The sequence below is a fragment of the Oenanthe melanoleuca genome, chromosome 10 (assembly GCF_029582105.1).
Source record: "Oenanthe melanoleuca isolate GR-GAL-2019-014 chromosome 10, OMel1.0, whole genome shotgun sequence".
NCBI lineage: Eukaryota > Metazoa > Chordata > Aves > Passeriformes > Muscicapidae > Oenanthe > Oenanthe melanoleuca.
Genome location: NC_079344.1, coordinates 11,979,769 through 12,004,893, shown reverse-complemented (window position 1 = coordinate 12,004,893; position 25,125 = coordinate 11,979,769). Strand labels below are relative to the sequence as shown.

Below are 25,125 nucleotides of genomic sequence, written 5' to 3'. Positions count from 1 at the left end.
CCTAAAGAAGAACCTGGGAACACACCATCTCTTTTGCTCCTCAGGATCCAGGTTTAGGCAAGAGCCACCCAGGGAGCTAGAGAGCCCAAGGAAAAGAGACAGCCAAAAAATGGCAAAATCCAGTACAATTGGATACTTTGCTTTGTGGTCACTACAGATCCTTTGTATTTTGTCTGCTAAGGTGGGATGAGTCACACCAAGTCCAGTCTGGGCCCTCACGCTGCACCCCAAACCACTGGCCCAATGCACAGTGCCAACAAGAGGTCACTGTGCTACCTCTGTGCTTTATTCCCAACCAACTTCGGAGGAGGGAAAGATGCTCAGATGGCAAGGAAGCTTCCCCTGAGCATTCTCTTTGCCAGCTCTCTCCTCCAGCCTCTCATCCCCTCAAGATGGGCTGTACCTTTTTAGTTGAGCTCCGGATTCGAGGCAGCATGTAGATTTCCTCCAATTCTTTCTGCCTTTCTTCCTCTTCCACCTTTTTCCTCTGCTCTTCTGGAATGATATCATCCCAGTCCTTCTGGGACCGCTCATCCAGCTCTGTCTCTTCCTCTTCCATGGTTGCAAAGTTGGCAACCTTTTACAAGCAAAGGAGTTTTAGCAATTCCCTCCCCTGGCAGGAACACCCCAGAGCTGTCTGCTAAGCCTCAACTCCTTCTCCATAGGAATTCTGCCAACACTTCCATAACTCCTTCATAATTGATCCCTATGTCACTGCATTCCTGGCTCCTTGCCTCGTCTTTGGACTAACAGCTTTTGAGGAAGTACGTGCAGCTTAAGAAGTACTGCTGAGTATTTGTAAATTATTGGGTTTGTTTCCAAATTTGGTAAATTCTGCATTTTATTCACAGCCTTCAAAACCACTTTATTGAAATTAAATTAATACCTACATCAGGGAGGTTAGAACTGGATGATCTTTAAGTTCCCTCCCGACCCAAACCATTCTGTGATTCTGTGATCTCCCTGAGGTGTTCCTGCCTGTTGCTGACCTCACCACCGTGGCAGGGTGTGGGGAGCCACAGTCCCACACCCCAGTGCAGAGCCTGGGGGTCCCTACCTTGAACTGTGAGAGCAGCTCGTCCGTGGCACTGGTGGACACCTCATTCTCCCGTGTTTCGGCCAGACGCAGAATCTCATCGATGTCCATCTCCTGCCAGCCGGGGACAAGGAGGGATAAAGTGAGGGTGCCAGGCACAGTGGGGAGTAAGAGGCTTTGAGAACAGACTCGTGTGCTGATATGAGCTAAATAAAGTGCAAATATCTGCAGGGTGCCATCCCAGAGGGCAGGGATGAACTGTCTCAAGTGGTAAAACAAAGTACAAATAAGGTGACAGAACAGAAGGAAAGGACCATCAAGGCTGAACTGCGGGGAATATTTCCAGGCAGTGAGATGCATGAACTGTTGACTGTTTCCCTGGGGAGAAGCTCTGCTGCTTGGGCCATTAAGAGAATTGGTCAAAACACTCCATGCTAAACTGTCAAGCAATGTTGCAGTGAGGCAGGAGAGAGCGAGCTGTTCACTGCACTGTGCTGACTCCTGCCTCGCTCAGAACCACCAAAAGAGGATGCTGAAAAGTGCTCAGAAGAGGCAGGGAGAGGAGCCTTCAGCAGGCTGTGCTGTCACTAGCTAATAATCCTCAGGAGGCAAGGGATTTGCTTTGGTAAGCAAGGCAATGGTCCCTGGGTGACCACTACTATTTAATCCCCAAAAACAAGGCTCTCCTCAGCCCATGATCCCCCAGTTCCAGATTCTGCTTTCAGCTTCTCCAGACTCCCACATGTCCAGTTCACCAACCTGCCCTCATGCACAGGGCAATAACAAGGCAGAAGCAACCACACAGTCCCTCTTGCAGACCTACAGACTGCTATGTGATTTCAATCTCAAACTACCTGAGGCTCTGACTCTTCCCCTTCAAGCTCCTTGAAAAGATCTTCAGCTCCAAACTTCAAAATAGCTGTCAGCTCCTCCTTGTTGAAGGGATTTGAGCTGCAAGAACAAGAGAAGGAAAAGGTGTATTGAGCTGTTCAGTCAGAACTGCTATAGAACAAAACCATACCAAAGCTTTTCCTAATTGAAGCAAGGAATGAATTTTCTACCCAGCACTATAAAAAGCTTTGTTATTAATCTTTTTCCTGCTCTAGCACAGACAAAGACTCCAATGGGAACCACCTCCATCTACTGGGGAAAATGAAGACAATCTGAGGTCACTGCCAAAATGCAGCTGTTCCACAGCCAGGTTCCCTCAGACCAGATGAACTCTGGGTGGAAGACAGAAACAAAAACAAGTAGTGCCCTAAAACTAGTTTTAGATTTCTGATCATCTTTATCCTATGTGTCCAATTTAATAGCTGCAAAAGCCAAATCAGTGGAAACTGCCATTATTTATTAGCCTTCTGCCCTGTACCCTATCAAATAAATACTGGGAAATGCCAGCAGGCAAAGCTGGTTATGCCACAAGTTCCAGACATTGCTGACACAGACACATACTTGGATCTCCCAGAGTTGTTGTCCAGCACAGTCCGGCCAGTGGTGTCCATACGCTGGATGACCAAATGATCCAGCACCATCTTCTTCTTGGCTCTCTCAATGATCTCTTCCTCCACTGTCCCCTTTGTGACCAGGCGGTAAATATTCACCTGAGAGGCAAAAAGAGAGCACAGCTATTTCCTGGACAGGCTCTGCTGATACTGCAATGCATCCCTCAGCTGTTTTCATTGGGCTGCTGACACTGTCTCTTCATGTACAGATGTGCTATTCCAGAAGAAAAACAAGCACATTCTCTCTGTATCTCAGGAGATCCAGCTAAAATAAGGATGGTTAACCCAGATCCTATAGTGTGCCTAAGCACAGAGTAAAAATCTTCTGAAACAATCACCCTAAATTCAAACAAGCATTAAACTAGCTTTTATATATCTAATAACCCCCAATAAAGGTAGATGTTCTACTTTTCATATTTTTCAGGGCAAGAAAGAACAGAGTCCACTAGGACTAGGCTGAGAAGTGCAGAGCCACAGGTTGAGTTCTGGGTTTGCTAAAAACCAATAGAAAGACTTGGCACCTGGCAAATCTAGGCTGGTTTTTTGTCTCCTACTTTTTAAATGGGAATCCCTTGGGCAGCACTCTCTGGAGCAAGGACTTGGACAAAAAGCCCATGTTTTCAGAAGCTGTGGGGAGGTGAGAGGATGCTTAGATGCACCAGGCAGCTCCTCTGACCTGCTTCTTTTGCCCAATCCGATGAGCTCGGGCCTGAGCCTGAAGATCATTCTGGGGGTTCCAGTCCGAGTCAAAGATAACAACAGTATCAGCAGAGGCCAAATTAATTCCCAGCCCTCCAGCTCGTGTTGACAACAAGAAACAGAAGTCCTGGGAATGAAAAAATAAAAAGCATCCATGAGTTAACCAGCTTGTAACTGTGGGCATAAAATAGCAATGGTGACTTAAAAGCTGTAGAAGGAAATGGAGGGAAGGCTCTGTTGCACTTATTCTTCTTAAAGCAGAGAAAGGATTTCCTTCCCATAAACTCTGCTCATTCAGGCTGAGCAGCACTTTAAGCCCAGACCCAGGGTGAGGCAGTGGTGGTCCAAGTGAAGGATGTGCTACTCCAGGCATGAATCAATATCAATATGAATCAAGCAAGCAGCTCAAGGCAAGGGCACCTTGGACTCACTTCTGAAGGTCAGACCACATTGCCCACCTGACTCCTACAAAGGCAGCAGGCAAACACCTCCTTTTTGTTGCCTGAATCCTGTTAGGAGTGAGATCAGCAATGAACAGACTGTGCCAGGTTAAAGCCAAGATGCCTGAGCCCCTATGGATGTCCTCAGGACAGGGAAAAGGGCAGGTTCTATGGTCATTCTTGCTCCTTCCCCCCTCACACTTCCTCTTGTTAACTTTCCTACAGCCACAATCTCTCACAATTCCTGTGTGAGCCAAGAATTCTGCTCCAAGCCCAGGCTTCTAGAATGAGGAAAGGTATTTCTCACAGCTGGGCTGACTGACACAAAAACAAGTGTCTTGCACCAGTCACTGTGAGTCAGCAAGCCCAGATGAGAGGCTTCAGATGCCCTCTCCTATTACACTGGAGACTTTCACCTCCAGCACCAGACTCCACTGCCTGCCAACACCTAAAATCCTTCTTTTGCCTCTGTCATTTCATATTCAAAACCAGCTTCAGACTGGAACCACTCAGCAACCATCTCATTCTCCAGAACAATAGGGAAAGAATTGCTAAATTTTGCCTCTTCCCAGCATCTTCAGGACTTTCTGGAAACGTGACCTGCAGCCCTGCTCCTTGGATGAGAGAGATTTAAAACAAGCAGTATGGCAAAACCAGCCACATCTGTGTCTTTAGAAGTACCCTGCAGAAAGCACTGAGCTGCCAAGTCCCCAGTGGCAGTCACAGCCCCGTGCCCAGGACAGTACCTCGGAGCCGTCGGCGTTGAAGTGATCCAGCGCCTGCTTCCGGATCTCGCCCTTGATGGAGCCGTCCAAGCGCTGCAAAAACCAACAGCAGCGATCAAACTCAGCAGCTGGAGAGCCTGAGGGGCTGCTGCACCCAGTGCTGCCTGCCCTGCAGCCCCCTGTGCTGCCTGCCCGTGCCATCGTTAAAAATAGCCGCCAATTACAGGTGGCTGCGCTGTGTCACAAGGGCTGGGGATGCTCGGAGCAGGCACGCAGCGGGTGACACCGCAGCTCCCGTTACAGCCTGGCCAGCCTCCCTGTGTCACTGTCCTCAGGGCTTACCACGTGGCACTGCCCAAAGCAGGGCCCTGCCAGAGCAGTTTTGCAGAGCTGGGGCCACACTGAAATGAGGGGACGCCCTCCAGCTGTAATCCCAGCCACCAATCTCTGGGGAACTCAGTGACTCCCACTCCTCAAGCTCCCTCCACTTTTTCCCACACTTTCAAGGGAATCCCACTGTTTTCCATGCTGATGTTTCTCACCTGAAAAGGGTAGTGTTTGATAGTCAGGTACTCTGCCAAGATGTCCAGCATCCTCACCATCTGGGAGAAGATCAGCACTCTGTTGCCTCTCTCCCGCAGCCTGGTCAGCAGCTTGTCCAAGAGAATCAGCTTTCCACTGCTCCTGATCAAAGACTGAAGAAATAACCATCATTTCCAATCTTACCCTTGTGTACATCACACAGAGACATGCACAGAGCTGCTCCTTTTGGGGTCATTCATCTCTTGTACATCTCTAATCTAATCATCTGGATTTACCCAGCAGAGCCCACACACACTATGAATCACACAAGACAGATCTTACACTGCCCACAACTCCTGCATTAGAAGGCAAATGTTGCCTACAGTGGAACTGGAGGGCTGGGGGGTTCAAATGGCTTAGCTGTGAGAAATATTTTTAAGGAAGAAGCCACAGGAGCTAAAGCTTCACCAATTATTTTGTTGCAAGGACAAAAGAATGAAATTTAAGGAAAAAAGGTGGTGACCAAGGATACTCACCTGCAGAGTCTCAAGGCCATTCTCTCTCTCATTTTCCTCAGGAGGTTTGATAAGGTAGCAATGGTTGCAGCACTTTTTCAATTCCATCACAATATTCAGGAAACCAGATGTGCTTCCCCTTGTTCCCTTTGAAAGAGCTTTGTAGTTTCTTGTCAAAATCCACCTGCAGGCAGGAAAATTAAAGTCTAGATCATTACTTGGTGCAGAGCAGAGTCTTGGAGGAACAAAACCTTCAGGAACAGCTCATTCAGCATCAGTTTACTTCCCTCCCACCATCTCTCCTTATTTCTCTTACAGGATGCTCTTTCCTCTCTAAAAGCCCTGACCTGGCTTTCCTATTGATATTATCACAGTTTAATATTGAACAGCATCCCAACTTTGTGCATACTGTCACTCCTCCAGAAAAGACATAACATCTGTCTTGCAAAACTGCCCAGTTGAACTGTATGACTCTACAAAAATATCTTCCAGAAGGAAAGATATCAACTACCCTACCTCATATTCCTTCTGGGAAGCTCCCAGTACTACAGGTGATGGTGTCACATTGCACTCTGAAGGCCACAGTATGCACAGAATACTGGAACACCAAGTTCCAAGGCCCACAGAAAGATGTGCCCTTTTCCACTGGCACTCCCAGTAGCTTCTTCAGTGACTCACTTGTAATACTGCTTCTGCAGAGCAGACATTTCCACCCGGAGGATCTGCTCCACTTTGGCTGGCAAAGATTTCTCCACATCCTTCTTCACTCTGCGCAGCAGAAACGGCTCCAGGACTTTGTGAAGACTCTGGTAGCCATTCTCTCTACCTTTACCATGATCCTCCTCAAAGTCCTCCCAGAACTCAAACCTGGCAACAGAAAGGAGGAGAAGGGAGGAGTCAGAATACCTCTTGTCTTATTTCACCAAACAGCACTTACTGGGCACACTCCTGCTGCAGCACAAGACAGGAGACCAGCAGTTTAATGGAAACAGTGGGAGATAACAGATTCACTCTGCTCTGGTTAACTGAACAGACTGGTGGCAAAGCTAGATCTCTGGGCTTAGACACTTTCCTAACATCTTACACTTGAGCTCCACACTGGCCCAAAATTCCAAGTTTCCCACTATTTTACTCTGTTGGCATTTACCTGGCAGCAGTTTCTGAACTTTTCTCAGTGCCTCCCCCAGGCACGGCTTTGACAACTGGCCTGTTTTATGCAGCTCTGAGGGCTTTTTTGGGATTGCTGCTTCATCTGACAGCTCCTTTGAAATGTGGAGATCTGCTCCCCTCCACTTGGGAGACCCCAAGCCTCTCCTTCACTCTTTCTGTGATCCAACAAAAGGAATCTGGGGGACAGCTCTTCTTGCATTCAAACATAATTTGAGTGAGTTTTGGGGCATGCCTGCTTTAGCCTTAGAGATGCCCATAGCTCATTTTATTTTAAAGAAAACAAAACATTTGTTACACTGTGGACACACAATCAGCCAGACAGCAGCCCCAGAGCTGCCATGAAATGGTTGGCAGAGGTGCCTGAAGCACAGAGTACTGGAAATGGCTGAAATGATTGCTTAAAACAAGTTCAGCTTTTTAGAGATGGCTGGAAGACATGTAAGACATGTAAGGCATGTATCAGGTTTTCCCATTCAGTTTGCTGCCAGAAATACTCCTTATGCTACTTATTTAACCATTGATTTTCCCCACTAATGTCTGTCCTCCTATCATTGCTGTCCCACCACTGAGTTTATTTCAGGGATTTAATTCAGGGATTTAATTCAGGGATTTCTGCCATTCTGCACTCCCTTGAGCCCATTTAACAGGCAAGAATGGACAGAGACATTTCTGGGAAGGCCCAAAAGGAGACTCACTTCTCTGGCATGATGAAGTGCAGCAGGGACCAGAGCTCCTTGAGTGAGTTTTGAAGTGGCGTGCCAGTGATCAGCAGCCTGTGGTTGGACTTGAAATCAATCAACGTTTTGTACAGCAAGGAGTCGTCATTCTTCAACCGGTGGGCTTCGTCCACGCCCAGAAAGGCCCAGTTAATGCTTCCCAGAACAGTCTGGGGGAAAAAGGGAAAAAACACAGGGGCTGAGGAGGGGCTGGGTCAGACTGGCCCCACCACCTTGCCCAAGGGGCTCTGTCCAAGGGCAGGGAGCTCTGCAGGGTGTGCTGTGTCCCTGCACCTGGACCCCCGCAGGATCTTCTTGCCAACAAAATTTGGGGACCAGGGTGCCTTCCCAGAAAGGAAAAGTGAAAATTAGCCATGCTGTACAACACTCCTGCTCTATTTCAATAGTCCTGCAGCAAGTGCTCACCTCCTAATCCTCCTTTGCTTTACCCAGAGAGCACAGTCCTTCCCCAACTCTTTATTCCCCTCTTTCTCCATGCCCTTGGGGCCCTGGGTAGCACTAGTCCCATGGGAGCAAGAATAGGAGAGCAGATGAACAAGTCTAAAAAGTTCAGGTAATCCAAAATTTTGGATTTAAATATTTTTTTTCTTTTTTTAAGCTTTCTGTTTTCTGCTAGGATGCACTGATACACCGACAGGGCCGATGAATATTTCCTAAGCAGACAGATTTCTTGTAGATATAAAAATGTAAAGTTAACACTTTGGCTAGAGGTTCAGTGTAATGTTTCATCCTCTTAACAAGCCTAAATTAAACCAGGTAAAAATACAGATACTGCTGGATCCTGCCAGATGTCTTACATGTAAAAAGAGTAGCACAACTACTTGTGCTACTTGTGCAGTACGGAGTGAAGACACTGAAAAATGTGTCCCACATTCCCACATTTGCTTGCATTATTGGGAAGGAAAAGCAAATAGTGGCTGTAGCTCTCCATCACCACAGAGGGAAGAGGTGAAACCCACTAGCTGAGAACTGGCTTTCCCCTTTGAAAATGAGAGGAAGTCTAAGTAAAAACATTCTTGGACCATTGCTCACCTTATCCTTCAGGAGGATCTCGTACGTTGTGATAAGTGCATTGAATTTCAGTCTTTTAGACTGAGAATGGATCCACTCATATTCACGGATCTGTCAGGGGAGACAAAAGTTAACCTGAACACATGGTATCAAAAGGAAAGAGCTAACAATTGTATTTTAGTGCAGCTGTAAGCCAGAGACTCCAACCAAGTCCAAACCCCTGCTGTTCCAAGGTGCCATTTGAGGAGCTCAAGGTGCCCAAGGAACAGTTTGTTTTAGAGCACACATGGTTCAAGTGCCCTTGCACAGGTAACAAGATAAGGTTAACTTGCTGTTGTGACATTAATGGACACATCACCTCACTGTGGACACCACTAGAGTCCCAACACTTGTGTGTTCCATTGTCTGAATAGTTGCAAACACTGCAGACAAGCACTTTTACACTGCTGGACTTCTCACTGCATGTTTCAGTCCAGATCAGTACTGGCTCCCAGACCCTGAGAGAAGCCAGTACTCCTGCACTCACTCCAAGAAGCAAAATCAAGCAGAAGATTCCCTGCAGCAGGGAGTTACAGCCACACACCCAGTTACACCAGCTCCAGCTGCCTGCAGTGCTGCCAGCACTACCCCCCAGCCCCTCCAGCTGACTGTGTGTCACACACATCACACACAAGCTTGCACCCAGTGCCTCTCCCTGAGCCCTCACCCTTTGCTCTCTGATTACACACCATGTTCCTGCTCATGAGGTCTCCAATGTAAACCACCACGTTTATCTCAGGGGCCCACACTTCAAACTCCCTCTGCCAGGAGGTGAGGGTGGACAGGGGCACGACCACCAGGAAAGGGCCATAGAGCTGGTGCTGATGGAACAGGTAGGACAGGAATGAAATTGTCTGAATTGTCTTGCCCAGCCCCATTTCATCAGCCAGGATCACGCTGTTGTTCCTGAGAAAGAGGAGAAGAAATAAAAATGCTGAGTGCGTGTTTCTGCTGCTGCTCATTTACTGTGCTCCCCATGAACAGCAATCCACCACAGGGACAGAGAGGGGCAGTGCAAAAACAGTTATTTGAACACTTCCAAGTGGATGCCAGGGACAGCCAGACTGAACATGGAACAATAATGTGCAAAAATTAACTATGATGACTCCAAACTGGAGGAAAACAGGCAAAGGCAGAGGGAGTCAGTGGCCTGATTTTAGAAGGACATCTCTCAAAGACTTCATGAGTATATAAGCACACTGAGCCAGAAACCACTTTTTCCCATTAAGTCAATGGAAATCTAAGGCTGATATGTACCAGGCTCACACAACAGCCAAATTCATCATGTGAACAGGCCCAGACAGGCAAATTCCTTTTGTTTTCACACAGGGTTTCCTAAGTTCATGCTTTAGGTAGTTCCTGCTTGCAGAGTCTGCAATGCAGCTGGGCATAACAACATCTGAAATCCTCCAAGCTGCAGAAGGAGGGTGGGTAAAGACCTCACTTGAAAAGGAGGAGTGCCAAGTCCTTCTGGCACAAAAGAGCCACAGAATGGCCCCCCAGGCTGAGCACATACTTGCACCAGGAGTGAGCGAGCCAGTTGAGGCCCTCCAGCTGGTAATCCCGCAGCTCCAGGTTCTCCCCGCCGATGTAGGGCGGCTGCTTCTTCAGGGCAACAAACCTCGGCCTCTGCTTCAGCACCTGAAACACATGCTGCCATCAGCCCTCTGCAGAGAGGGGCAGAACTCTCAGGGGCTCAAAGGCTGAATATTCAGCAATGAAGTCTATGAATTCAGCAAAGAGTGTCTATCTCTTCACTGGTTCAAGTCCATCCATATTTTCCCAGCCAGTGCAGTGTCTGCATTTCTTGTGATTTGCCTGCTGCCCTCTGGTTTATGATCAGGGCTCTGAGATCCCCAGGAGTGTAGTAAGCTGCACAAAATACACAGGAGTTGGAGCAAGCTCCACTTCCTCCTTTGTCCTCTTTTGGCTTTTCTCCCATTATTTCTGTCCCTCTCTTTCATTGTATCAGCATCTTACAGCCTTCCTCTTTTCCCAGGTGTGCTGTTTTTTCATCCAACTGATATTAAAGCTGCTGCTGCTCCTTCTGAGGAGGAAGCACTTTTCAAGGATTAATTAAGCCTCCCACTCCCCAGGGGGACATAAAGTTCTCACTGTGCAAAGAGTAAATGAAACTCAAAGGGTTCAGGTCCCTCCTTGAAATGCAATACAAGAACAGCAAACAACCCTTCAAATGCAGGTGGGAGGATGGGAGAATATTCTCTGACATTTATCCTGACAAAATTTTGTGTTCCCACTGCTTGCATCTTCCCCCAGCCTGGAGGAACCCATCAAAGAGAGGAGAGAAGCCAGCAAACCTTGCAGTCCCGGGTGGGAATCGTCTTGGAGTTGTTACGGCTGTTGAAGCTGTCAATGCAGTGCTGAAATTTCTTGCTGATCAGAGCCTCATCTTCCCAGCTGCACTCAGCATAGGGCAGCCCCATCCACTTACACAGGTATTCAGGGTCGTTTGAGGATGTTTTGCGACTGTTTGCTGTAAAATATGCAAAAAAACCCAAAGCTCAGCACCTGTGGTTGAGCAGCTGAACCACAGCTCACAGGCTGAACTGCCCTGACAGCCACAAGACAGGTCTTGGCTCATAGGAAAAGTGTACAGAGATCAAAAAGATGTTCCTTTACCTGGGAAATCTGAATGTCCCGTGGCAGACTTGCTGGTCTTCACAGCTGTGTTTGGAGAGAGAAGGGAAGGGAGGGTTGGAATGCTGGCAGCCAGCAGAGGGAGCAGGGCAGGCAATCACTGCATCACACCCACGTTTTTACAGGAATTGTACTGGAAATAGGTCAAGCAGCTCTCCAAGCCAATTCCCAAAGCAACTGGGTGCTGGCACCTCTGACTGATGTGACTGTGATATTACCAAAGTGCTCAGTTAGTTCTGGTTTTACTTTTATTAATTAATCATGAAAATCTCACCCCGAGCTGCCTTGCAGCCTAACCACATCCTCAACCACACCACAGAAAGTGGACCTCACAAAAGCCAGGCCCATGCTGCTGCTTTGGGAACAAACATCTTGCATCCAAAGAACTTCAAAGACAAAGAACTTCAGTAGCAACAATTTAAGCAACCCGTTGGAAACTAGTGTGTCACCCTGTACTCCAGGCAAGGAAAGTCACTGATTTTGCTTGTAAATACAAATCTATAAACCTATATTTCTACTGTCCAAATTCCTAAATTTCACACAATGAAATACAGTAAACACCATGGGGTTTTCTTCAGGGACACTGGAGGACAGGGAAGAAGAGAGAGCTGCACACTCATTCTGCTGTTATATGGAATAAAGTTCCCATTTCTACTTCACCCTTTTACCAAAGTTGTGGCTCCACTTACCAATTACCCTCTCCACTATTTGATACTGTTTGTTCAGCTCTGAAGCCAGCTCTTGTTGGCAGTTGAAATATTCCACATCTTCAGGTGATACCTTGCCCAGCCTAGATGCAAAATAATTCAAAACAAAACAATACAAAAACATTGTAATGCTTCTGTCATAGTGTTTATGAATGTTGTATATAGAAAATCTACTTTCCTATGGGGTTCTGTCATTTAGACAAGTCACAGGGGCAAATTATTGTTTTATGACATTTCTTAAATTTCCTAAAATTACAAATTATTGCTTAGAAGCAAATGTCATGGACGTTCAGATTATCTCCCTGTTAAATACTGCCTTATTCTAATGCAAGAATCAGTCTTTAAACAGGAACCAAACAGGGATGGAAGCTGCTACTCCAGCTTTAGCACTTTGGAAACACACTGTAGCTCCCCTAATAGATCCTGGAGAAGCTGGACATAAACTAATACAAAAACTTGCCACACAGAGATGCCCATAATTAACAAGGGTCACAGCACCTCCTGACCATTTATTTGTCATCAGCCTTCCCAATTATTAAGCCTAGGAAGTGGCAATAGTGTGGATTTCATGCCTTGTCCCCTCCATTTTCCAGCCATCCACACCACAGATATCATTTCTGTGTGGGGGGATGCTCCTCAGCAGGCAAAGGGAGACCAGAGTGCACGTGAAACAGACTTTGTAAGAAGAAATCAAACATTTTCAGCCATCACTCCTCAAACCTCTGGCTAAAAACAATTTGCCCAAGGCCAAATCACTGCTTGAAGTGAAGCCTACCACTGCTTGATCTCCTCCTCTTTTTTCTTGAAGTTTTCCAGCTTTTTCAGGCCCTTCACTTTCTGCTGCTGCAAGGACTCCTCGCTCTCCCAGGTGCTGTGGATGTAGGACCAGCCCTTCCATTTGATCAGGTACTGCACTTCCCCCTCGTCCTTCTCGGGGTCGAAGTCGGCGCTGGGGTTGCCGTTGGCCTCGGTCACGTACACGGTGGTGGAAGCTCCGATGGCTGCAGGAGAAACCAGCATTTGGTACCTCCTTATCAACCATGCACATCAGCTGCTTTACAGCAGAAAGCTACTCTTCTAATACATGCTTTGTGGCAGCACAAAGAACATCCAAAAGATTCTGCAACCCTATAAGGCAGGCACACAAAAGTTTCCCGTACAACAGAAGCTTTTTAAATCTGTCATAAGTAGCTTTTCTATAAGTATAATTCAAAGGCCTCTTGAAAGTGTTCACAACCATTCAGTTTTACAAAAACACTTCTGTAAGGCTTTGAGAAGAAAACATTGGCTTTATTTTCATTATGGCTTTGTCAATGGGACTATGAAAACTGACTCTCTTAGATCTGTTTTGTATTTCACAGCAGAGAAAAGCAGGAATTGCAGAACCACGTCTGCATCTTTAAAATATGTGCAAGCTAAATAAAAGCTGCCAAACACATAAACTATAGAGATACTAGGATTTTAAATATTATATGTTACAAAAGCTATTACATATTACAAGATGTAAATAAGAGGCATAGAGGAAAAGATGAAAAGCACTGGCCCCACTTTAAAGCTGCAAAAGCTTGCACCAGCTCAAGAGAGCGCACACGATTGCCGTCAGGAATAAAAGCTTCTTCCAGAACCACGCACCTCCCTTCTTTCCAAGCCTGATGTCCAAGACTTTCTCAATAGTTTCACTGTTGTCTTGCTGTTCATCAGCTCCTTCCCCAGTCATCTCTATCAGGTCATCAGAATCCGTCTCAAAATCGTCATCCTCTTTGTAGCTGGGTAAGATCAAAACCAAACTGATATAAAACCCTTGACTCTTCCCAGCACACCAACACAGAGAAAGGCTCAGACTGGAGCATCTTCTCCAGCATTTATCTGTGGTTCAGTGCACATTCAGCACACAGATGTCTTAAGTCATCCATTCAGTATTTTCCCCAAGATAGCTACAGTTTATCACTAATCCTCTATCTTGACTGTATAGTTTCTCTGACCATGGCCAACATCAGATGATTTATAAGGTGGAACAATCCCTGCAGCAGAAGCAAGGCCATAACAGAGAAAGTCTCCATTATTGATGGAAAGATTATTCCATGGAGGTTGCAGAGCATCAAAAGTCTGCCTGGGTGCTTATATTGCCCTAGGAACTGCACTTCTCATCTTTGATGGATGTTTAACTACCACAAAATATCATTTGGATGGCTCTTTGCAAGTCTCCTATTGGGACTGCCCAAAAGGTGAGAAGGTATACTGGGGAATGGATAAAGCTTTACCTTCATCCTGGCTCAACGCACTGACTAAGACAACTGGTCCAGTCCAGCACAGCTGCTCCCTTTTGCTCATTTTCACCTATTATTTGCAATTATTAATCTCATCTGAGAGTGCTTTATAAATATTATGCAAACCTCCTCACGTTTCTCTAAGAGGGACTGGTAAACATTCCCTCCTTCCCAGGTGGCAGAATGAGGCAAGCCCCGGGTGTGCTCAGCAGGAACCTGTCAAAAGAGCCACACCTCAGCCACAGGTCCTTGCAGGACCACACAGGGAGTCAGGGCACCCAGTGCCCCCTTCCCCACCCAGCTCTCACCCCCAGGCAGCCCCACACTTCCTCACACCTGACATTTTTGGCTGCTCTTCGCCGAGTTTGTCTCTTGGGGGTCTCATCGTCTTCGTCATCATCGTCATCTTCAGACGAGTCTGGTTTCTTCCTCTTCCCACGCTGGATTTTGTGGGGCTTTTTAACACCAGTTTTAGCCACTGTTCTAAAATAAGAGTTAATAAAGCCATAATACAGCATGGTTTGTGCAAGTATCCACTTTAGTAAGTCTTTAGGGAAGCACGAATCTCAGATATTAGACTCCTAAGGGATTTAACCTGCTCTAACTATCATGGAAACCACTCCAGTGCTCACTGGAGCATGAGATGGGGAGGTGAGGGAGTAACTAGGCCCTAGGTTTACTAGGTCATAAACAAATATGCAGTAATACTGCAGGAAAAATACATTCATTAGTGACAAATAGGGATTGCCTCTCCACACAGCACAGGCAGAAAGAGACTGAACCAACCACTCCTTACCTCCTTTGGACAGGTCTTCTTGCTTTAATTTTCTTCGGTTCAGGCTCGCTCTCTCCACTGGTGCCTTGCTCCCCTCCATCTTCATCCTCTTCTCCAGCAGAGATCTCTCTTTTCCATTTAATTCTGCAGTCAGAAATGTAGGTCATGAAGGGCCATGATATTTCTACACAAATACTTGGCTGAACAAACCATCAGGGCCATAATTACAGGAAAAAAGTTCAAAACAGTATCCTTGGTTGTTCAGTGCGATGCAGAGGGGATGTTGTGTTGTGATTCTCTGCTTTTAGGATGGGGGTCTCAGTCACCTGGATTTTGTTTACACAGTGGCAGGATTGCCTTGATTGAGAGCAGCTTCCACCACATGTGCTGGTGGCAGAGCTGTACTGCTCAAACCTGGGTGGGCAAGGGCTTTGACTGATGATTTTTTTTCTGCATTTTTGAGATGGGCTGGAAGGATCTGAAGAGAAGTGCTCAGTGTTACAGAGCATGAGCCACAATGTGCACAGTTACATGGGCTCCTTGGAGACCAGAAAATGGAACGAGTCTTCTGCCATCAAAATTCTCCTGCCAATTGAAGTTTCTAAGTGTGAAGCCAAGTCACACTGTACCATTAGTGGAAGGAAGCACGTTCTCTGGGGGCAGCTAGGAACAAAGCTGCAGCTCCAAAATGCCTTTTGGAGGAGCCCCTCCTCTCTCCAAGAGGACATGGAGGTTCCATGAGGATCATTGTCCTTACACTCCTCCCTGTGCTTTGTCACCTTCCCTCCTGCACTGATGGGTACAACTAAGTGGAGAGTTAAAAGACAAGATGCAGGAGAAAGCAAGCAGGATCACGTTTAGATTTTAGATTAGATTTAGATTTTAGAAAATCTGTTTAGATTTTCTCCATCAGGCAGCTCATAGCTCCCTACTTCACTTTGGTGCTTGCAAAAACTAGAAGGTACTTCCTAGATGGGAAAAGGCAGTAAAATATTACTGCAAGTGAACTCAAGTTATGGTGCTTAGACATCCAAAGCATTCTTTAAGGAAGTTCTTTTGTTTTAACAGAGGGTTATAAAAAATAAAAAAGGATAAAAATTTGGCATTTTATTCTCAGTTAATCAGAAAGGTGGGAGGAGAAGGGATTAAACTGTTTTAAATATCTCTGAAGGAGAATCATTAACTTGATGGAAAAGTGAAAGACTGACAACAGAAAGTGAACCTGACTCATTCAGATTTCATCAAAGGCACAGCAGGAAAAAACAGACAAAAGTTGGAAAATTGCATCCATCTATAGACTCATATTCATATTCATACTTCAATTTTAGTAATCCAATGTATTATTAAAGTACTTATTTTACAAGCTCATCATGTTGACAGCTCCTACCAAACAATCCAATGCACTGCTGTTCTGAGACATAAACCAAAGCATCACCACTCAAAACCCTTCCCTTGGAAACTTACTTTCTTTTCAACTGCTTCTGGCGTCTTCTTTTTGGGCTCTCATTTTCAGATTCACTACTTGCCTTTAATTGAAAAGAAAGAAAATCAAGTTGTAGGCTTCACTGTGGACTGGCTCCTCAAGGATGCAAATGAAACATGTGCTCATGGGTTGAGCTGGAGTCCTTTCCCTGCAGCCTGAAGGACACTTTGGTGCAGAGCACCAGCACAGCCACCTCAGTCCTGCTGCTCTGCTCTCAGTGTGAAGAAAAAAACTCTGCAGGAAGCCTGGAGAACTCTACAACATCACCTATCTTGAAGTCCCTGAGCTCAGGACCCATCCACCCCTCAGCACCAACCCCCAGTGCCCAACAGACACCATGGCAGCAGTGGCCAGGCAGAGCTGCAGTGTGTGCAACACCCCAGGGATTGCAAACACACTGAATTTATCCCCACAAATGCATTATGATCTCTGCCTTCATTGCATGAACTTCCTACAAGGAGTGAAATAAAAAATATTGTCATAAAAAGGCAATATTCTCATCAAAAGTGTCCTTGTCTTGCTGTTGGTTTTTTCCTCCCATAGCAAGTCACCAAAGACCTTATTGGGTCAGAGCTGTGTCCTGCTGCCTTCCTTCCTCCTAGTCCTACAGTCTCCACCAGTGAAGTCTCTCTGGCTAAATATATCTAGAGCTATTCTAACTACTTGCTGTACTATTTTAAAAGTGGGCATCGTGAATTCCCACAACCAAGATAGCTAAAACCATCTCTTTATGCTGCTTGCACAGAGCCCCATTTTCATAAAAACTAGTCACCCATGAAAACAGATCACCACACAGATAACATGACTTCTCCTCAGCCTCCCCCAGAAAACACAAATAGGCAGGGACAAAACTGAAGAAACCCATGTGAGATTTCTGAAGAAGTATTAAAATGACAGAGGTTGCCTCCAAGATTGCTTGCTCCACACACTTACTGGAAATCTTCCACTTCTAGCTGCTCTTTGCCACAGCATTCAGCTTTGGCACTGTCTGTCCATCATCATGGGTGCCACAGTTTGCATCCCCTGACACTCCCCCCTGCCCTTCTGGACAGAGCTCACACAGCTGTGCACACAAGGACCTTGTGAAATGGTGCAACATGCATCCTTCATTCCCATTTTCCACCTTTCCTTCCACCCACAGAAACTCCTGGCTCACTTCCATCGGTGTAGCCACTAAAATCCACTAAAATACTGGATGCCACGTCTGACCATGAGCTTTCCTGGATTTGGTGTCAGATTTGCATGTGGCACAATAACACCTTTTGCACCATATCCCACTACAAACACGTGTCCATCCACCTGTTTCACAGCCCTGCAGGAAATCCCTATCTCATTTACCAACCAGGAAGCAAGTGCCTGGATAACACCATGGAGAGCCCTACCCACCCTTGCACCACAAGCCAAGCATTCCCCAGATTTCAGTTCTGACACACAAAATTTACAATTCCTCAGTTTTCTCTTTTAATGTCTTATGCATTTCTGAAGCTTTTCCATTCCAATTGGGCATGATTTGAACAGCTGCCCCTCAGTGCACATTTACTCTTGCTGTCTTTTTTGGCAAGCCACAAGTAAAGAGAGGTGGATTTCTCTTCTGCTCTGCGTCAGAGATCACACTGGGAGAAAACCAAATACAACCTTTAGCTCTTTGAAGTTAACTCCACTTCTGTGCCAAAATCCCCTTTTCCAAGTTTCTGGTGTCCATTTTCTTAATGCCTGTACTCTCCCCCTGCTCTGCCACTGTCTCTATAAAGCTGATGACAATCTCTAAATGACCCGACTTTCCTTCCCTCTTCCACCTTGAAAAATGCAACTTGTGACTGCAGCTCAGCCGCCTTCTCTTACATTTTCAAAGACAGCCTTGTCTGTTTTGGATGTGTGTCAAGCCCAGCCCTACCTCCCCTGACATGGGCAGTCCCCAGCCTGTCATGTGCCTGCCTTGTGCTCCCACATCCTCCCCATCCCAGGATGGAGGGCTGGGAAGCACTGTGCTGCAGCTCCTCAGCCTCTCCTCCCCATCCCTGTGTCTCCTGGTGGTAAATTCCCTGTTTTAGGAAGCAGAGAGGACAGACAGAGTGTGCCAGGGTATGCCAGGTCCAGAGTGTGCACCTGAGACTCTGTCTGCCCACCACCAGCATCTGAACAGACTGGTTGGGAAATCACAAGCAAATTGAATTTTAATAATGTCACCTCCTCAAATGACACAAGCTAGACTGGCAAAGTCCATCCCCAGTCCCAGTGGGAATTTTGTCAGCCCAGATGAGATGCTGGGGTCATGCTGCTCACTCCAGAGCCCAAGTGCTCAGGCTGCCCTGCTGGAATGCTGCTGCTGTGGCCAAGGGAAAAGACAACCCTGAATTCCCCTTATCAAAATGTGCCCAACTTATTCCTGCACCACTCCTTCCAGCTGGACTAGGATCTGGCCTCTTACAACTTCCTCATCTCCAGCTAAAGGGATCAGCCTTCCCTCTCCACACCTCACTGACTCCTCCCATCAATTCTTTCCCTCTCCCAACATATAAAGTGCATACACTTTTATTAGATTAATTGCACTGTATTTTGCTGTGGAGCAACACTGAACAAACATAATGATGCCGCACATGTAGCACCAAGCAGAGCAATTCAAAGTTCTGCTCCTACAGATTCTCCACGAGTGTCCTTGCCACTAGCCCAGGCCAGGAGAATTGGAGATTCCAGGCTATTGGAGAGGAGGTCCAGATGAGCCTCTGGAGCTCACATCAGGAGAGATAATGACTTGCTTAAACAGAGCCAAAAGTATTTCAGACTAAAGTCAAAGTGAGGACTTGCTCTTTTCAGGCTTAACAGAGGCCAAACTCTAGTGCACCAGAAAAGCAGGAGAATCTCAGCTCACCAGGTTAGTTTTATGTCTGCTGAACTTCTCTTTCCAGTAGTGTTTGAATTTTCAGCAAATACATGAGGCAAAGCACTGACCAAAATGCAAATGAGCAGATTCTTTTTTCCAACAAGAAAACCAGCTGTATTTTTAGAACACACTGGTGCGTGACTTCTGGCCTCTCTCTGGCAGAAAAAATACACTGACATTTGTCACCAATTTCAATCTGAAACTGTTCTTTTTATAGAAAAAATATTGGGTCTGATTGGGGCACATTTATATCTCAACTGCCCCAGAATCACAGAATGATAGAATGATAAAATGATTTGGGTTGGAAGGGACCTTAAAGATCAGCCAGTTCCAACCTGCTGCCATGGGCAGGGACACATTCCACTATCCCAGGTTGCTCAGAGCCCCATCCAACCTGGCCTTGGACACTTCCAGGATGGGATAGCCACAGCTGCTCTGGGCACCTTGTGCCAGGGCCCCACCACCTTCATAGGGAAGAATTTCCTTTATATATCTAACCTAAATCTCCCCCATTTCAGAGTATTTAAATTGATTAAATTTAACCAGTTTAAATACTCTGAAAGACACCTGGTTCTGCATGCCTCACATCCCCTGGCTGAAACCTGAAGCTGATTAATTAACTGCAAAGAAAATGCCTGGGGAAGTTGTGTTTTTACTAAAAACCTCACACGTTCTCTAGTTCCTGGAGACAGCTGTGGGCCTGTGAGCAGATCTGTGCTCCTATGCAAAGCTGCACTTTTGCTTCCCCGATGGCTCAGCCCACGCCTGGGTATTGATCATGAGCTATCACCCTCCCTGCTCGCACCTCAGACACCTACACAAGGAGCCCAGAAACCCCCAGAAGGTAACCATTCCTAAGACACAAATAACCCTCCCCTGAGTGCTGCTCTGAGAGGACGCAGTGATAGAGCAGGGCCCCAAATCCTGAATCAGCTCCGCCCCTGCGCCATCTCCCCCACGCAGGTGAGTCATCCTTGCTCTGGTCTGAGCCTGCCACGCTGCCTGCACGATGCTCTTTGCTCATCTGCACAGAAGCATTAGGGAAGAAGGCAATTAGAAGCCCCCAGACACTGTGCTGGAAGCCCCAAGCAGCAAGGAGAGGTGCAGGTCACTGGCGACAGGATTAACGCTGCGAAGGCAAAAAGCATCTTCAGACGTGCCCTGTGTTTCTGCCCCCTCCAGCAGCAGCAAGGCTTGAGCTATGCTATTTCCTCTCTCTTGGTGCCTTCTAAGAGCAAGCCCTTCCATCTCCTCCTGCTCTCTGCGAGGCCCCAGCACTGTGCTCCTGACAGGTCACACCCTCCATCAGACTCTGCTGCAGATGGGAGTTGCCCTGTGGGGACCAGTCGGTGTTGCTTTGGGGAAAAAGGAAAGAGGGGGTGCTCCAATTTTTTTAATTTCTGCTGTTTCACAGAAGTTGCAGTGGGGGTCATTTGGAGGACCTTTAGGGTTTTTTTTTTTGTTGTTTTTTACAATATTTTGTGGTATAGCAAAGTTTTTGCATCTCAGATTTTAATTGTTTGGTTTTTTTTTTTTAATTTTACCTTAAGTAGTAGGAAATAAAGATATTGGAAGAGAAAACAACATTTGCAAAACCACGTAATATTGTAAAACAAAAAAAGAAGGGACTTACCTGGGCCCTTAAGAGGGCAGGGGAATGTGCAGCAGAGCTCTGGGGTGGGTGTGAGGTCGCTGGCACAGTGCATGCACAGAGGGGCAGCCAGCCAGCCCAGCCTCTGCCAACTTGAAAAGGAGAACAAAAGCTACGCCAATGGCGCACCCTGAGCCCCTTCCTGACCCCTGCTCTGCGGGACAGCCAGCACAGGACTCTGGGGGCAGCTGGTGGCACTGGGGTGCCACCAAGGCTCAGCAATAATGCACCAGAGCAAGGAGCTGCAGACCTGCGTGTGACATCCCGAGCATCCAAACGCACATCCTGGTGGTGAAGCACAAACAGCCTGAGTTACTGAGCTCCTGCTCTGCTCAAAGTCTGCTGCTTATCTTCACATTCCCAGCCCCAAGCTCCAAGTTCTCCACAGATGCCTCTCTCTGGCTCTCTTTCTCCTCTGCTATAGCTATTTGACCTTCCTCAAGACCTGCAGATGAAATGCTCCACACAGAAAACCTGTCAGATGCAAATGAAGGCGGCACCTAATTTCTACATCTCAGAAAAAAACCCAACAGTGTTCTGAAACAGGAACAATTGGAAGGTTTGGCTGCCAGGCTCTGACCACTGTAACCTTCAACAGAAGCATAAAAGACTCCTCAATATTCAACCACAGAAAAGTGATGGGTCATAAAGCTGCACACACACAAACACATTTATTAGTGGGATCCATTCCAGGATGGGCAGCAATGACTCTTTTGTAGCTATGAGGTGTTTATGCACACTTTCCTTTATTCCTGGTTGAATTTGTGTGGCATTTTGGTGCCGTTTTTTTATTACACAGACTCCTCTCCAGGATGTTCCTACAGCAGAGCATGACTTGCATTATGCCTCACTCCAGCAACCAGATCAGTGCATGCAGATCTCAGCCCACGCAGTGTCCTGCTCACTCCAGGGGTCTCAGGCCAAGGATCCAGCTGCAGGACTGGGACCTCAACTGTGAGCTCCAACATCCATGCAGCAAGCTGAGACTCTGTGTTTGCAGGTGAGACTTCCCTTTCCTCTTTGGGTTTGGCTGGTTTTATATGTTCAGTAATCCCTCATCCTTTTTTTTTTTCCTTACCTCATCTTTTATATTAAATCGTGACGGTTCTTGTCTGCTTCGGTTTGACCTCCTAACCCCATAAACATCAGGATATTCTTCCCACATCTGCAAAATAAACAGACCATCAGAAGGCCTGCTTCACCCCAATTATTTTTGACATTTTAGAGAAGTTTGATGGTGGCTTAAAAAAAATTAACAAAAAAACATTAGGGAGTTAGCAACCAGTAGATGGACAGTTTAAAAAAACTGGCTGAAAAAGATTATTATTATTTTGGGATATTGGACGCCTCTCTAAAGCAGCATGTGATTATCTCAGTGTTATCTTTACAGTGGTCCATCTTTCCACAGAGGCACAAATCACTCTCCAGCCCACTGAGGCTGAAGGACAGAGTGTTGGGGTAACCAGCCCTCTGCAGCACTGGTGCCAAAGGAATGGAGGCAACACCTTGGACATGGAATGAACAGAGCTACCAACTCAACAGGGCAATTCTCTGTCACTAACAGGTTCCAGCACAATTCCTTTCCTGGTGAAAAACCCCATCAGCTGGCTGGAGACACTGCCAGCTGCAGCTTCAAAGGTGAATTCTGTGGCTCAGTCTGGATGGCAAATGGAGCAAGATACCCTGTCCTTTGGCAAGACAAGGCAGTGGCAGCTGGTTCCTCTCCCAGATGCACTGATGGGAATGTGGTTTGGCAGCACAGAACACATGGATGTGCAGAGGTGACTGCTGGGAATGGCTGTGCTCTTTGCTGTAAAATGAGACCCTGACCAGTTCAACACACTGTGCATAAGAGCATGCAATTGTTCTTGTGGATGGGCAGGAGAAGGGGACACAAAAATGGATGCCCTGAGGGGGATGAATGCAGAGCTGTGTTGGTGACACAGGACACAAGAGTTACAGGGCAGACACAAATGACCACCATGCCCCTTAAATTCCTACACCAGCAATCCCCCTCTCCCTCAGCAGAGCTCTTAGGTGTCTACATCTACATGTATTTCCTTCTGATTCTCTCTCCCTCCAATCCTCAAATATCTCTGCAAACCACTGGCAGGAAAAGGAAATCAAAATATGCTGCCAGATGCAGCAGTGATTGGGATTGAGAGGGTGATGGATACAAGGCTGCAGCCCAGCAATTTTTCTGCCTCTGTGAAAGGACTAATGGGATAAGGGACAGTGTGACAATGTATATGTGTTGGGACTGCAAGTACTGAGGTACATTCTCATTAAAGAGCAAACTCTTAAATTTAATGCTTCCCAAACCATTTGAAGAACTGGTCTTCTCATCTATTAAATGGCATGGCTTTTAAATGTGGGAGCAACTTCCATGACAAATCTTAATAGCACCTAACACAGATTAACCTCGCCTTCATGGGTGTATCTAGACAAATACCAAATAAACAATAATATAATAATTAATTGCATTGGTTATTCAAGGGGAAGAGGTATCAACATGTCTAGGTTAGAACTAGCTAAGGAAGACATCCATTAACAGACCAATTAAGGAAGGGAGAGGCTTTCTTATTAGAGGGTGTCCTGACCTTTTCATGTTTCATCCATGCTAATTATCACCCTGTGTATGGATGCACTTCCTCACAGGATTATGTTAACATTTATTGTTAGGGACATGCTCTTAGAATCCTTCAGAGGGAGAGAAGACTGCATTTGGTGCTCACTTATCAACAATATAACACAAATTTTAATATGGTGTTACCAGAGCTCCTTTATAAACTCATCCTCTCTTCCCAGTCTGCTCACTGCAGGATTTAGCCACGACCTAAGCCAGCAGCCTGAGCTTTGTGGGAGGGAGAAGGTGGTAACAAAATCCTTCACTTCTCCCTGGCAGGTCCATGGGAAGCACAGGCTAGAAGCACTGTCCTTCCTCCTTTTATACACTTAGCACCTTTCTCCATAAAACCCACTCTTGGGAGCAATCTGTGCCCAGTCCAACCCACAAGCCTAAGAACAACAGGTAGATTACACACCAAGAACAAACAAACAAGCTGACCTAACCAGAATTTTCTCCTTCCAAGCAAACTCAGTTCACTGAGTTCCTGTCTCCAAATGGTATTTGGGCTCCTCTTTCTCACCTCACACTGCCCTGTGTTACTCAGGTGCCTCCAATCCCTCAGGTAAAGCAGGTACCTGAGGTGCAGCTTCTGCCCTGAGGGGTGCAGAGGGACACCATGTACAGTGACACCTACAATCCCCTTCCCTGCTGCACAGCAAGTGGAAGAAAACCTAGCTATCTGGGGGGTATTGCTACAGAGGAGCTGGGAAGCTGCAGGGAAAAAAAAAAACACAACAAAGAAGCACTGCTCTGGACTTAATAAATAATAGAAGTTAAATAGCTTTTTCATTCTTCCACTTTTTTTTTCCCTATGTTTTTTTTGAGAGGAAGAGTGATGTAAAAAAAAATCAAAGTGGTTCAAACTTCAAACCCTAAACAAACCTTCTTCCTGATTATTTATCACATGGGGAGCTTAACTATTTCTGAGGGAGAGACAGGAGAGAGGGAGTGGACAGACAGAGGGAGAGGATGAAATGACAGGATCATGTACTGATGACAGGCACCAGCCCCTCATTCACACCAGTGGCAGCATCTCCTTGGTGCCCAGGGTTTGTTCCACAAACACAGCAGCTCCTGCTCTCAAAGGTGACACCAGCAGGGCTCCAGCACACACACCAAACAGCCTCTGGGGACACTGGAGGTCAGAGGCTGTTTGGTCCATGTGCAAAGCAGCCAGGAATTTGGGCACAGCTTCACTGAGGTCCTGCTGTCTGACCTTCCGTGGTGGGTACAGGAGTGATGTGTCTGTGCAGAGCAGCAGGGGTAATACCTTTTTAACATCTGCTATCCTTTCCTTCTTAGAGGCTGGTTTTTCTTTGGTTTCAGGAGGGGTCTGCTGGGATTTGGAACCCGTTGATTCACTTTCGGATTCAGACTGACTCTCAGAGGACTCGGAGCTGCTGTTTGACTCGCTGCCCTGCTCACTTTCAGACTGGCTTGCAGAGTCAGAGCCAGAGGCTTCTTCGGATGCCGAGTGACTAATGGTAGAGAAAGAAGAGGTTACATTTGAACTGCACTGACACAGCTGTGAAATACGCAGCAGTGAGCAAACCTGAGACACATCCGAGTCACAACAAGAGGCTTGGAAAAGCCTGAATGCAAGTGTGGACCCTGCAGGAGCAGACACCCCACACTGGCATCCTGCAGCAGAGGCAATTCCTTCCCAGGACTGGCAATG

The 25,125-nt window shown here is 46.6% G+C and overlaps 1 protein-coding gene across 13 annotated transcripts in view; it reads right to left on the bottom strand.

The window, feature by feature from the left end:
• CHD2 (chromodomain helicase DNA binding protein 2) overlaps positions 1-25,125 on the bottom strand; it is an 89,650-nt gene that overhangs the window by 15,967 nt on the left and 48,558 nt on the right. For 12 of the 13 annotated variants that reach the window (XM_056500224.1, XM_056500225.1, XM_056500219.1 and 9 more), the window contains 23 exons: positions 24,718-24,925; positions 21,897-21,983; positions 16,268-16,329; positions 14,825-14,947; positions 14,365-14,511; positions 13,394-13,527; positions 12,537-12,762; positions 11,744-11,844; positions 11,037-11,081; positions 10,715-10,890; positions 9,913-10,037; positions 9,086-9,302; positions 8,379-8,468; positions 7,305-7,495; positions 6,118-6,306; positions 5,461-5,623; positions 4,945-5,097; positions 4,424-4,495; positions 3,215-3,364; positions 2,489-2,637; positions 1,891-1,987; positions 1,058-1,150; positions 404-577 (listed from right to left, as the gene is read on the bottom strand). In XM_056500224.1, the coding sequence (XP_056356199.1) occupies positions 404-577; positions 1,058-1,150; positions 1,891-1,987; positions 2,489-2,637; positions 3,215-3,364; positions 4,424-4,495; positions 4,945-5,097; positions 5,461-5,623; positions 6,118-6,306; positions 7,305-7,495; positions 8,379-8,468; positions 9,086-9,302; positions 9,913-10,037; positions 10,715-10,890; positions 11,037-11,081; positions 11,744-11,844; positions 12,537-12,762; positions 13,394-13,527; positions 14,365-14,511; positions 14,825-14,947; positions 16,268-16,329; positions 21,897-21,983; positions 24,718-24,925 (3,172 nt within the window). The remainder of the gene's footprint in view (positions 1-403; positions 578-1,057; positions 1,151-1,890; positions 1,988-2,488; positions 2,638-3,214; positions 3,365-4,423; positions 4,496-4,944; positions 5,098-5,460; positions 5,624-6,117; positions 6,307-7,304; positions 7,496-8,378; positions 8,469-9,085; positions 9,303-9,912; positions 10,038-10,714; positions 10,891-11,036; positions 11,082-11,743; positions 11,845-12,536; positions 12,763-13,393; positions 13,528-14,364; positions 14,512-14,824; positions 14,948-16,267; positions 16,330-21,896; positions 21,984-24,717; positions 24,926-25,125) is intronic. The other variant, XM_056500227.1, reaches the window with a different exon arrangement.